This window comes from Theropithecus gelada, chromosome 9 (assembly GCF_003255815.1).
Source record: "Theropithecus gelada isolate Dixy chromosome 9, Tgel_1.0, whole genome shotgun sequence".
NCBI lineage: Eukaryota > Metazoa > Chordata > Mammalia > Primates > Cercopithecidae > Theropithecus > Theropithecus gelada.
Window position 1 is genome coordinate 109,143,962 of NC_037677.1, and position 13,024 is coordinate 109,156,985.

At 35.2% G+C, this 13,024-nt stretch overlaps 1 protein-coding gene across 4 annotated transcripts in view; it reads left to right on the plus strand.

Annotated features, from left to right (window-relative positions):
• Nucleotides 1-13,024, plus strand: part of VTI1A (vesicle transport through interaction with t-SNAREs 1A) — a 367,819-nt gene that overhangs the window by 70,002 nt on the left and 284,793 nt on the right. For all 4 annotated transcript variants that reach the window (XM_025395799.1, XM_025395802.1, XM_025395801.1 and 1 more), the window contains exon 4: nucleotides 10,777-10,854. In XM_025395799.1, coding sequence (XP_025251584.1) covers nucleotides 10,777-10,854 — 78 coding nt within the window. The remainder of the gene's footprint in view (nucleotides 1-10,776; nucleotides 10,855-13,024) is intronic.

The following is a 13,024-nucleotide window of genomic DNA, read 5'->3' on the forward strand; positions in this document are numbered from 1 at the left end:
TGACATTCTGCTAGAAAGGGTATCTCCTTTTCTGCCCAAAATGAAAAACTGAGACTTTGGACCTATTGGCTTACCTCTGCCAAAAACATGTCAGTCTTTCCATCCAAATATCTCCCAAATATAATTCATACATAAAAAGAGGGATGAGAAATATATGTTAATAACAGTTATAAAGAAAGAATGGGGAATAATGCATAAGATAACAAACATACTGGAAATAGGGCCAAGGGCCCCAGTTGTAGATATTCTGAAAAATAAGGGTTTAATTGATAAGGCCTGCTGATTGATTGGATCTGTGTAGTGAAGGAAAGACTGGGATAATTTTTAGGTTTTTATCTAAGAATACCATGTGCATGGTTATACTATCCATCATTAGGGAAAACAGGAGGTGGAGCATTCGGTAGAAGAAAGATAATATTCTCCTTGGTCTGTGTTAAGCCTGAGATGCCTTTATATTATTTAAGTGCTCAATAGGAATTGGATTTGTAGTAGAATATGCAGAAAACATCTTTGCCAGCTCCTGGGTGATGGTTTGAACAATAGGTATAAAAGAGATCATTCAGATGAGTGAGAAGTGGGCTAAGGACAGAGACCTAGGGGAACACCAGCATTCATGGGCAGATCGTGAGAGAAATTACAATGAAGGAGACTAAGGAGAGACTGAGAAAGAGAAGTACAATTCCTCCAAGGATGGGAGGAATTCAAAGGGAGCATGGTGCTGAATCTGTTAAGGAGAAAGTGGGCAACAATTCAGGTACTATCAAGAGGTCAGACCTGGAAAAGGACTGAAAAGTGACCATTGCAGCAAAAATTGGCACCATCTGAGCAACAAAAGAAATGAAGTAGTGTTGGATGATAACCCAGAATATAAAATAAATAGCCATGACGCCATACTAGTATGAATAGATGATTGGACTAATGATTGAATAGACAAATCTCCTATGCAATAGAATGCCAAATAATTTATGTAGATACTCCACTCTCAAGGGGGTGGAGCCTAATTCCCAACTCCTTACATGTGAGCTAATGCATAGTGAGTACAACATGAAAAGAGGAAAAGGGTAACTTTACAGTGGATAAACCTGATAAACACTACCTCAGCCAAGTGATCAAGGTCAGCATCAGTAATGATGAGTCATGCTGATTGTATGTAGCTTTGATATGATGTGATCAAAGTGGCACTTTACTTCTGGGATCTGCCTCCGGAAAATATATGACTCCAATCTGGTTGTGAGAAAAATATCAGGCAAATCCTAGTTGAGGGACATTTTATAAAATACCTGAGCACCACTCCTCAAAACTGTCAAGGTCATCAAAAACAAGTGAGTCTGAGAAACTATTACAGCCAAGAGGAGCCTAAGAAGACATGACTATTAAATATAATGTGGAGTCTTGGATGGGATCCTGGAATAGAAAATGAACATTAGGTAAAAGCTTAGCAAATCTGAAAAAAAGGATGACTTTAATTAATAATAATGAATAATTTATTAATTGTGACAAACTGGGTGTGGGTTATATGGGAACTCTCTGTGCTGTTGTTGCAACCTTTTTAGAAATCTGAAACAATCATAAAAGAAAAAGTTCATTTACAAAACATGACCAATAGTTTTGACAACTAGGAAGTCATTGGTGATCTTTGAAAGACCTGCAGAGTGGTAGAAAGGTGTCTAGTTCATAATAAGCTGAGAAATGATTGAGACATGAATAAATGGAGTTAGTGCATGTAAAATAGTCTATTAACCCATTTATGCTGGAGGTTGCATATTTTTTTGTGTGAACACTCAGACCTTTGCCATGACCTTGAGTGGTAGGATATAAATAACTCCCACAAGCTTAGCGTTCCAGTAATGGAACACTGGGCATAAATGGGTTAAGAAGCTTGGCTAGGAAGGGAAGCATAAAGAGAGGTTGGGCATTTGCTGGGGGAGAGTAATGTAGAATGAAATAACTGCCAGGTGCTGTGGCTCATACCTGTAACCCCAGCACTTTGGGAGGCAGAGATGGGAGAATTGCTTGAGCCCAAGGAGTTCAAGACCAGCCTGGGCAGCATGCTGAGACCTCATCTCTCTAGATAGATAGATAGATAGATAGATAGATAGATAGATAGATAGATAGATAGACAGACAGACAGACAGACAGACAGATAGATAGATAGATAGATAGATAGATAGATAGATAGATAGATAGATAGATAGATAGATAGATAGATAGATAGATAGACAGACAGACAGACAGACAGACAGACAGACAGACAGACAGATAGATAGATAGATAGATAGATGTCAAAAGTTGTAAACTGCAAGCATATGCAAGCAAGTGGGGTCATGATACTAACTTATGTTGCCTTTTGAAACATTAATGCTAAATTTATATATATATATATGACATAACATAACTTTTTAAAATGTGTAAAGCTGAGATACACTTAAAAGTGTTGATATACCTACCATAAAGGAAAGAACCAGTAGAGGATGAAACATTGAAGATACACAAGGAAACACTTAATTGATGAAGCAAAACATCTGAGTAGGCAAGATTTTATTTTATTTAACCTAAAATGGAGAATCTTTTAGGAAGAACATGTTATTTATGAATGAGACATAAAGTTTCATATTCATTATATTTTGTTTTGGGTCACCCTAGTATAGAAGTAACCGTCAAAATGTTTTCCTAGAAAATTTGGGCTAAAATAATTTTCTTATATTGCCTAAGCATCATAGTTTCATTGGCTATATCCATAAAACATTAAAAGACATTATATATCTCTGAATTATGAACCCTATAACCTCACTATATCACAGCGTAGTCTATAATAAAGAATCTGTCGCAACATGGGTCCAAAAGTAAGTACCAGGAAAATAGGTTATAAAAATTGTTTGCCTATGAGGTGGCTGATTGCAATCTAGAATTTTAAAGTAACCAGGAGTCACCAGATTTTCTGAGTAAGCAGGCAGTTCTGAACACATCTTAATAGCTGGTGCGGCTCCTCTCTGAGCCATAGGTAGGCTATTGTTGCTTTATGGTACAGCCTTTGAAGATTAATCTTGAAACATATCTAAATAACACCCATAGGTGTGGCTATGACTCACCCTCTGAGATCGGATGCTTTGTTCTATCAAATAAAACAGTTTACCTTAAGCATTTATCACCCTTGAACTCTCGATTGGTATACAATATTCTAGCTGTTGATAACAACATATAAAGGTTTGTTGGTTTGTTGTTTTTAGAGAAGGGTGACCAGAAACAAAACCTTTAGACTAACTAGCTGGTGATAAGTTCATAGAACTAGGTGAATCGTGCATCCAACCTTGGCTTTGGAGAAGGAAGGTAGGGGGACTCCAGCCTGTTGTGGTGGTATAATAAAGTGAAAAGAACACTGGCATTGAGGAATGGGTTCTGTCCTTGTTCTGCCTCATCTTTCCTAGCTCTGTGGCCTTGGATATATCATTCATCTGGCTTAGGACCCTTTGTCTCTAAATTTGCAGCCTGATCCAGATGAAGCCTCGCATGATAAGTTGGTGTCAGTTACAGACAATCCTCAGGATAACTTGTTCTTGGATGTCTAGATCACTTGAAACTGTGACTATGGACAGATTTTCAATGAATGACCCCTTTTCCTTCCCAGTGCTAGGCAGATGATATAGAGAAACTAGCATTATATGAATTACTTGTATACACGTATATACTTTGTTGTAGTAGTTTACTTTAAAATACAAATGAAGCATCTAATGCAAAACATTTATTTATCAGAGTAACATTTTCCAGTGGGGTGTATAGTATATTTATAAATCATTAACAAACAAGATAATAAACCTTTTGATATTTTGATTATTTCAAGTAGAGTCTATGGAGTTATTTTATTTTACATATCAAAAGACTTTAAAGGATTAGATTTCCTCCACTGCATACTTACACTATTCCAGATGCTGACAGCAACATCTGGGCATTCTATCACGAGCTGATTTTCTGAATGAAGTAATTTAATTGTTGATTGACAAGCTAACATGATTTAAGACACAGCCACACCGTATTCAATAGCAGTGTCAAAAGTCATAAACTGCAAGCATATGCAAGCAAATGGGGCCATGATACTAACTTATGTTGCCTTTTGAAACATTAATGCTACATTTAAATTACAGGCTAAAGTTTAGAAATGCTGGAAGAGGAAATGAAGAAGTGCAGTTGCATAATTTCTGGGCTCTCTGTTTTGCAAATCATTAAATGATATAGCAGCAATATGGGCAGAGTTCCTAATATAAATAAAAGTCTGTCCTAGCATTGTAAACATAGTTATTATTCCATATGGATTGCAAATGGGTTTGTTAGTCTCTATGTGTGTGTATGTGTGTATATATATATATATAAAACCTCATGATATGCATATAAATATTCGCATATGATATTATAGCTAAATTTTTAAAACAAGGGGAAATGTGGTATAATTTATCTTATTGTTTATAGCCAGAACATAAATTTCCATTTTGAACATGGAAAATGTGTTTGAAAGTATAAGCAAAAATAATAAATGAGAGTGATTACGATAAAAAGACAAAAATTTTTAAAACTAATTTTTAACTTTTTTTCTGGTGTTGCATGCTAAAGAACAATGGATTATTTCAGCAGTCTCACGGTAACCTACTTTCCAGCTCTGTTGGTAGCCTTGCAGCAGGGTGTGTTAGTATTTTTTCTCTGGTGGCTTGCATATGGTCCATTGGCCATGAGCTTATGATAGACACAAAGTGTGCTTTCCCTTTATTAATGCTACAGTATTGGTGACATGTGGCATGTGCACCTTCCAGCGAATGAGCTTGACCTTTAACTCTAAACAGTCCCTTGAGCAAGAGCAAGCCATATTTAGAGGAATGACTACATAGAAGAAACAGATTGGAACTTACTTTCTCTGATAGCATTAAAGAAATGCAGTAAAGTTTTTTACTATTGGAAGCCATCCAGAAATTGCAGCACCATAAAATAAGGAATTGGGCAAAACAGTAATGGTGGAATTACAGGATCTAAATAATACAGATTTTTAAAGCCATTTTTGGTATGTATTGGCAAATGATTTTTTAAGAAGGATGCATAATTTATACTTTCAGCCATGTATGCCTACTAGTTTTATTGCATCCTTTCCAGTATTTATCAACTAAAATTTAGTTGAACATGCTCTGAAGGTCATCATATACAAAGTGTTAGGATAGGTTTGCATTTGTTTATAACATTTAAATCTCCACAACAGCCCTAGGAAATAAGTACTATACCATTATTTTAGAGATGAAGAAACTGATGCTCAGAAAACTTAATTCGACCAAGATCACATACTGAAATGCTATCACTGTTCTTTCTATTTAGTACCCTGTGCTTTTCCATCCGTCCTAACAATGTTCCAGGGATCAAACATTTATCTAACAATTTTCTTTACCTTTACCTAAGCCATGTAGTATGATACATGTTTTAACCTTAAATTGCTTTTTGCTAGAAATTAATACAGCATGGAGAATACCGTGATAAACAAAAATTCATACATTCCATTTAATTTTTTTTCTGGACTATGTGAGCTTTCTGTCCTGGATTGATGAGCCTTTTTGAGTCCTGGTGCAGGGGTGGTATGTGGCTGAAAAGCTGAAATTGTCCATGAGAAATAGAAGTGAGGCTAAAAATGGAACGCTTGGTGCCAAAGATAGATGCATTTTCAAAAATGCCATCTGGGCATTACAGAAGTATGATATTATTTAATTAGAACCAGATAAAATTAGGTAAGAAATGAATGCCTGCAATTATATGACTAACTAATCAATATAATTTCATCGTTTTCTGTAGATATCCCAAAGTGTTAATTATAACAGGAGCAGTTAAATTCTTTGGAGCAGTTAAATGCTTTGGCTATGAAAGCGTAGCAGTTTTTAATAGAGGTATCACCTGGTAACCTTGGGCATTATTAAATATATGGAGACTGAAAGACATGGTAGAAGCAATGGAAAAGTCTGGCCAGACTGGGTAATTTGTTTTAGACCTATGGAGAAATCTATTAACCATTTCTTCTATAGACCCATTTGATTAGGAAGTAGGACAAGCTGTTCTTTCATTACTTACCAAAACCATACTGCACTCTGTATCAATTATTTGGCTGTCTGCAGCACATAGATTAGAATAAAGGGCTTGCTTAGTGTTTGTGAATGTTGTGGATTGCTGATTAGTAATTAAAGTGCTGAATGAAGAAAATTAGGCCAAAATCGAATGGGAATGAGAACGTCTTAATTCTGTGATACAGATGTTAGAAACAGATTGTCTTCAGCAGCCCTATTCAATGTGGTGACATTCTACATAGCCATCAAGTATTTGCATCCCATGTAAAACTCAAGTCGAATGCCTTTGAGATGGTTTCCTCTCCTATGCCTTGTGATGTAGCTGTATGGGTATTAATTTAGTGAAATATCCTGTCTGCCAGGTGTGGGAACTAGCTGATTTTATTGTAATACCAGATCATTACTTAATTCATATGCAACAGAGTACAGCACATGGAAAGCATTATAAATCTATTTACAATGTGGCTGGTCTGATGATAACATTGTATTAAATTCCCAGGTGAGGCAATTTAAGCAATTGCTTTGCCATGTGCACGCCATGGAAATTAAATTCTCATATACGCTTTAGTAATAAACCAACTTCATTGTTATGCTTTTGCTATTTCTGGGCTGTAGAATCCTCATTCTGGTTACGTATACTCTATTTCACATGTAGAATCATACAGGAGGCGGTACCACAGATCACAGTTTTTAATTAGTTTAAGCTAAGTTAATTCGTTTTGTTTCTAATTTCGCAGTGCCTGTCCAGGAACACATTCAGTTCAGTTGGGAAATGTCAAGGCTTGGGTCAAGTAGAAAGATTGTTTCAAGCCAAATTTCCAGACAGAACTGAGCAAGTGTATCTGTTTGAACTTGGCTTTAAGAAAATCAGCCAATCAGTATGCAAAGGACCTGTTCTTATACCAAGTAAAAATCAAAAATATCCTTGAATCCGAAATTCTCGCATTCATAACTCACTTGTGTTATCAGTTTAAAATAGCCATTGAAACTAGTGCATCTAACTTCTTAGTGGTAACAATCAGTTGTTTATTTGTCATATTTTTTCTATAGTTCATGTATGGTCTGTAGATTTTCTTTCTAACCATGTAGTCTACCAAAGTATATAAGTTAGAAGAAGTAAACTTTACACAAACACACAATTAAAAGTGAGGAGTACTCTTGTATTTAACTCTGTGTATGTTGTGTGTGTATGTGTGTGTGTGGCAAGTATTGTCAGCTGAAGCTTTTCCACTCTTATGGTACAGACCAGAAATTGCAGTAGATTACAAACTGCATAGAGCTTCTGTCTTCTCCAGAAGCCACATATAAAGCACCAGTAGACAGTGGTAACTGACAACTAAGACTAAAAATGTTGACAATTTCTTGATTTGCCTGGTTAGCTTATGTATAGAAGTCATTAACTATTTATAAAATGCATTATGAATTGGGCTCCTTCAAACTGTAGCTGAATGTGTGACATTTCCAGCTCAAATTCTCATGTTTGCATTTGGCTAAAGTACAAATTTTATACCGTTGATAATAAAGAAAAAATATTTTAGTGAACTTTATCAAGATACAGTAAATGCTTGAGTTTTATTAACTTTGAATCTTCGAAATTAAATTATTGTGTAGGTACTTATTAATGTAGCATGAGATTTTTTTTAATTCCATAAAAGGTAACATAATTTATTGATGTCTTAGAGGAAAATTACCCATAAAATAAGCAGTTTGTCATTCAAAGGATTTTTCCCCTTTTTTGGTATTCAGTTAGTTTAATAATGATCTTGCAGACTCAGTTATGGTTAGGTACAATCAGCTAACTTACACTTTCAAGTTGTAAAAAATTATGAGAAAATACCAATGTTGGGCATCTAAATATAATTAGTTGTTTTTTTAATAGTCTTGATTTGTTTTCTGTTTGGAAAATGAAACTCACATATAAAGAGTTCAGTTTTCAGCGTTGTTGTGTCATGCTCATGAGGAACTATTTCTGATATTTGAAATGAGTTGTCTTTTCATTCTTTAAGAAAAGTCAGTCCTGTTAGAGACCACTTGGTTAAACTCAGCATATCATTTGCTTAATTATATCCAGAAAGCCATCCAAACAACCAGTTTTTACCATCCCAATGGTAAAGAATGACATTTACAGGGACCACCCTTCAACTGTGGATAAAGCCTTAGTTCTCCTCTGTTGCTGAGCATGTACACTCTTAATTGCTGGTTTTTAAAAGCAGTGGATTCTAACCAAAACAAGATTAGATATTTAGGGATACACATTTATAATTTTCTCCTTTTGAAGTATAGTAAATCAAAATAAGAATATAATGTAATTGAACAATCTATGCCAATTTGTTGGTATTTTAGTGAAAAAAGGGAGAAAACAAAAACAATCTCCATATGATACTCTTGCATACTGTGGAATGTTTTTGTCCCCCATAGTGATGAAATGAATAATTAAAAAGGCAGCTCTGATACCACAGCCTGTTTAAAGGTTTCCATTTCCTTTAATGCTGTAAAATACTTTTGCTTAGCTAGTTTGAAGCTACTGTAGTAGGAACTCCAAATGAGCAAAAGCAAGCTTTGGCTTGATCTAAATATCGTATTAAGGCCATGAAGTGGACTGCCCTGATAATTTAGCATTTTTAAATGTGATTCTGTATGAAGTCAATAGGAATAGCTAATTAATAATGGCTTCAGTAAATACAATAAGAGAACCAGGCTTAATATATGCTGTTTGTGATGGTGAAAAGTCTGGCATGTTCACAAACGACTAGTTGGGTCACTACTGAATTGTCGAGAGATCTGATATAGATATCTTTACTGACTTCATGCTGAGGACTTGAGTTCTTTACTCTGTCCTCCTCTCTGCAATATTGTTGGTTTTATTTATCTACTTATAGACTTATTGCAGAAGCCAAGGTATAAGATATGCATTTGTGGCGGGGAAATGGGGGTTAGGGTGGAGACTCAGGGCAGGGAGTGGATGCCACCATCTCCTTAATATCAAAACATTTTGCAATTCTTGTGCCTTTTTCCTAAAAAGGTAATATAATGAAGAGGAAATTTGGTGTGGCAGAATGAGCACTGAGCTGTGAGTCAGGACCCCAGTGTTCCAGTGTCAGTTTAACCAGAGCTACCTTTAGAATTCCATGAAACTTATTTTTTTCCCTAAAAAGCAAAGGAATGTCTAGATTTATTTATTTTTATTTCTACTCCATTCAGCCTTTTCAACTGGATTCTGCCAGAGACTTAAGCCTTGTCTTCAAATATATGTAATGAACTAAATTTTTTCTTATGCACCATCCTTGGGAGAATTGATAAACATAGTTACTGAAATAATTTTCTGTGTTTTGTGGTTAAGATAAGGAACCCCAACTGGGAAAAGTTGTAACTTCAAAATGATTTAAAGTGTATTGGTTGTTCTTGTCTAAGGTTCTTTTAAATTCAAATGTAATATGTTTGATGTTTAAGGTATTATGGTCTCTATGTGGGCAAGCAGTGTTGCTTATTCACTAGTTTAAAATCTAATTTAAAAATCATATTGTTGACATCTGCTCTGGAATTGATAGTCCTTTTAAACTACAATACTTTTTCAGATCACAGTTGAACAAGTAAGAAATTTTAAGTCCCAAACTCTAGATCGCAAGTGAGGAAGAGATTACTGTTTTCCAGCTGCCATTTTTTAATGGAATGGTTTTCTTAGTGAATTCTGAAGCAGAAAAGACAACAAAGCAACTTGCAAATCTGAAATAGTGATGCTGAAGTGGGATCTGAGGCCCACACTTCAGCTTTCCAACGAATGTTCAGTCTTTTGGCTTTTCCGAATGTGTATACATTTAGATAATTCATGAATTGCTTGCAGACATGTCCCTCTGACTTTATAGAGAAGGGTGTATTTCTTGTAAAACACATTTTCAGTGTGTGAAACATTGACTCATAGCCCACTTGTCTTTATTTACTGGGACTGTGAAAAGTTGACTCATAGCCTACTTGCCTTTATTTACTGTGACTGGGAAATTTAGTTTCTTTTACCAGACACACATGCACGCATGCATGCACACACGCGCACACACACTTTCATTACTTTTCCTTAGGCCATTATTTATAGAGAGCTGGGAGACATTTAAATTATTGTTTGTACAGGGGAGGGGCTTTTAAATTCCCTCTCTTTCTGGTTAGTAACATCACAATAATGAAAGAAATATAGACATGCTATTCTAGGCATTGCAGAGTATAGTTGGAGATATAATTATTACCCTAGTATTAGAGACTTTTAAAGTCCTAAATTGAAAGCTTTGTAATGTCCATTTCCTGCCACAATATTTAAAATAAAAACACCATATACTCCTGCCTTAAGTACAATCTAGTGAGTTTTACAGACATACAGTTATATAGCTGTATTTCTTTCAGTTTAGTGTCTTATTTGAATGGCAATGTATGGAATAATATACAAGTTCGGATCCGTTTATGAATATTAATAGAATACTTACACAACGCAGAGTTTCCTTTCATTATTGACATCTTAAAAACTTCTAATTTACATGAAACTTCTCAAGTTCAGGAACTTTACACAACTTTGGTGTGCAGATTGTAGCCAATAGGTTTCCATTAGGGGGCTCTCGAGGTTTGAGATCAGCCTTGATACCAATAAAGCTTGGAAGCCTTTACTTTCTAACGTTCCTCTCACTCTCTCCCTTTTTGTTTTGTTTTATAGAAAAGGTCACGGATCGCCTACAGTGACGAAGTACGGAATGAGCTCCTGGGGGATGATGGGAATTCCTCCGAGAACCAGGTAGAATGCTAATCAGGAAGGCCCGGTGGGTGGCTGGAGGGTGAAGGAGGTCACTGGCGCACTGGGCTCTCAAGCTGCTCCTTAACGGTATTAGCAGCAACTCATGTGGAAGCGATACTGTTTAATGCAAAGCTGGAGTCTTAATCAACTTCAAAATGTTTCTTGGAGATCTTACATTTAACCCTTTACCTTGTGATCACTGTCTGCTATCTTTTAAAAAAATCTTTTCTTCTCTTTTCTTTATTATTTAGTACTTAAGGAATAACTTGAAACACACCGTTTGCAGACAAAGCCAAGGTCTTCACCTCAAACACATGTAAAAGGAATAAAAAAGTACATAATACAGCTTTGATAATAATGCAGTATAATTAAATCAACACTTGCAGCAAAACAAATGAAAGTAAGCTTTCAAAATTCAACAGGGTAGCCCAGTCTCCTATTGTGTGGCTTCTTAAAAATACATTCACCAAAATGCAAATTGGAAGCAACAGTGTGGAACTTGGATACCAATATAGAGGACCTGCTTCTGTCAAATAATAGTCATAATAATAATAATAATAATAATAGGATAAGTCTTTTTGCAGTTTAAGATCTGCATAGGCAAAAAAATAAGGTACAATTTCTTCTTAAAAGGGCTTTACACCTTGGCTGTCGGTTCTCATTGGATCATACCGTAGTGTCATGAGTCTAATTAATGTCCCGCCTCTTTCTTTGAATTAATACTGCAGACTCCATTAATTCATGCAGATACTGTATACAACTTTAAAAAAGTTTTAAGAACCTCAGTGTAGAGATGACTTTAAAAATGTCTCAAAAGAGCCCTAATGACTGATTTTCTTTGACACTTTTAAAGAAAATACATGATAGGGACCTTCAGAAGCAAGACCTGAACATGGTTACTAATGCCACTTTGGCAAGTATTATAAAAGTCTCTACCCTGCCTAAATGAAAATGAACATAAATCAGTCACTGAGTAAACCAAAATTTCCATACAATAGTGAAACATTATATATTGATACATATTATGAAAATGGCATAATTGTATTTACCATCTCAAATAGATGATATTGTGGGTCTATATATGCTAATAGTATATTGCTATCTATTATATTATAATCCGTAACAGGGATGCTGTTTGTGTGATTAAGGACTCTACTCACCCACCCCCCAAAAAGAGAGAAGAATGACTGAGCTGATGATGTTTGTTTTTGGAAAGATCTCACCTCCTCCACTATTTGGATGTTATCAGCTTGAGTTCAGACATGTGAACACGTTCAGATTTGACTTGGGATTTCAGCTTCCCTGATTGAAATGTGAGAATAGCTAAAGGAAAAAAAAAAAACAGCACATCAAACATAAAAGGGTGATGTGATAAAGGGGTTTTACTCATAATAGATTAAATAATGTGAGGATGAGAGAAATATTTTCTTCTGTTTTTAAAGTGAGATTTAGATTGCTCATACCTCTTGAATGAATGAATCATAGTTTTATTTCCTATCTACTGCAAAAAAAAAGCATTAACTTTTTTGCAAAAAAGTGAATGTGTAGTTCCCATGTCAGTTCTTTAAACAGCTATAGATCTTTCCCTCATTTGAAACTACTGCCTAATGCAGAGGAAATAGAAAGGAAGGGGGTGTGCCTGTCTAACTCAGACGCCTTTATTGTAATGGATGTTGTAGTTCTATGACAGGGATCCCTTTTTTTTTCAAACATGTTCACTTCTCTTAATGGACATTTTATATGTCTAAAACATTTGCCTTGCGTACATATAAGTATGATTTTTATGCCTAAAGAAAACTGTTCCACAAAAATAGATTGAGTTCATATTTTCTGAATTTTTCAAATTATATTCCTGTCACTTTAAAGTGATTATGCACAGATTTCCCCTGGACTTGTATAAATCAAACTTACAAATTCTGAAAGTGCTTGGAGAACCTGAAGTTTAGATGTAAGGAACTGTCACTTCAATAAATAGAGTATGATAAATTATAGTCACGAGAATATGTACTGTTAGATTATTACTTGTGTGAACTTTTCCGTCTAAAATTTGAATGAGGTGTAAAAGTTCAAAGAGACCACACTTAACTTTTTGGATATTTTGTTACCAAATGTAGCAAAGTTTCCATTTCATATGAAGTCACTGCATTTTGTTTTAAGGCTCTTTGTCATA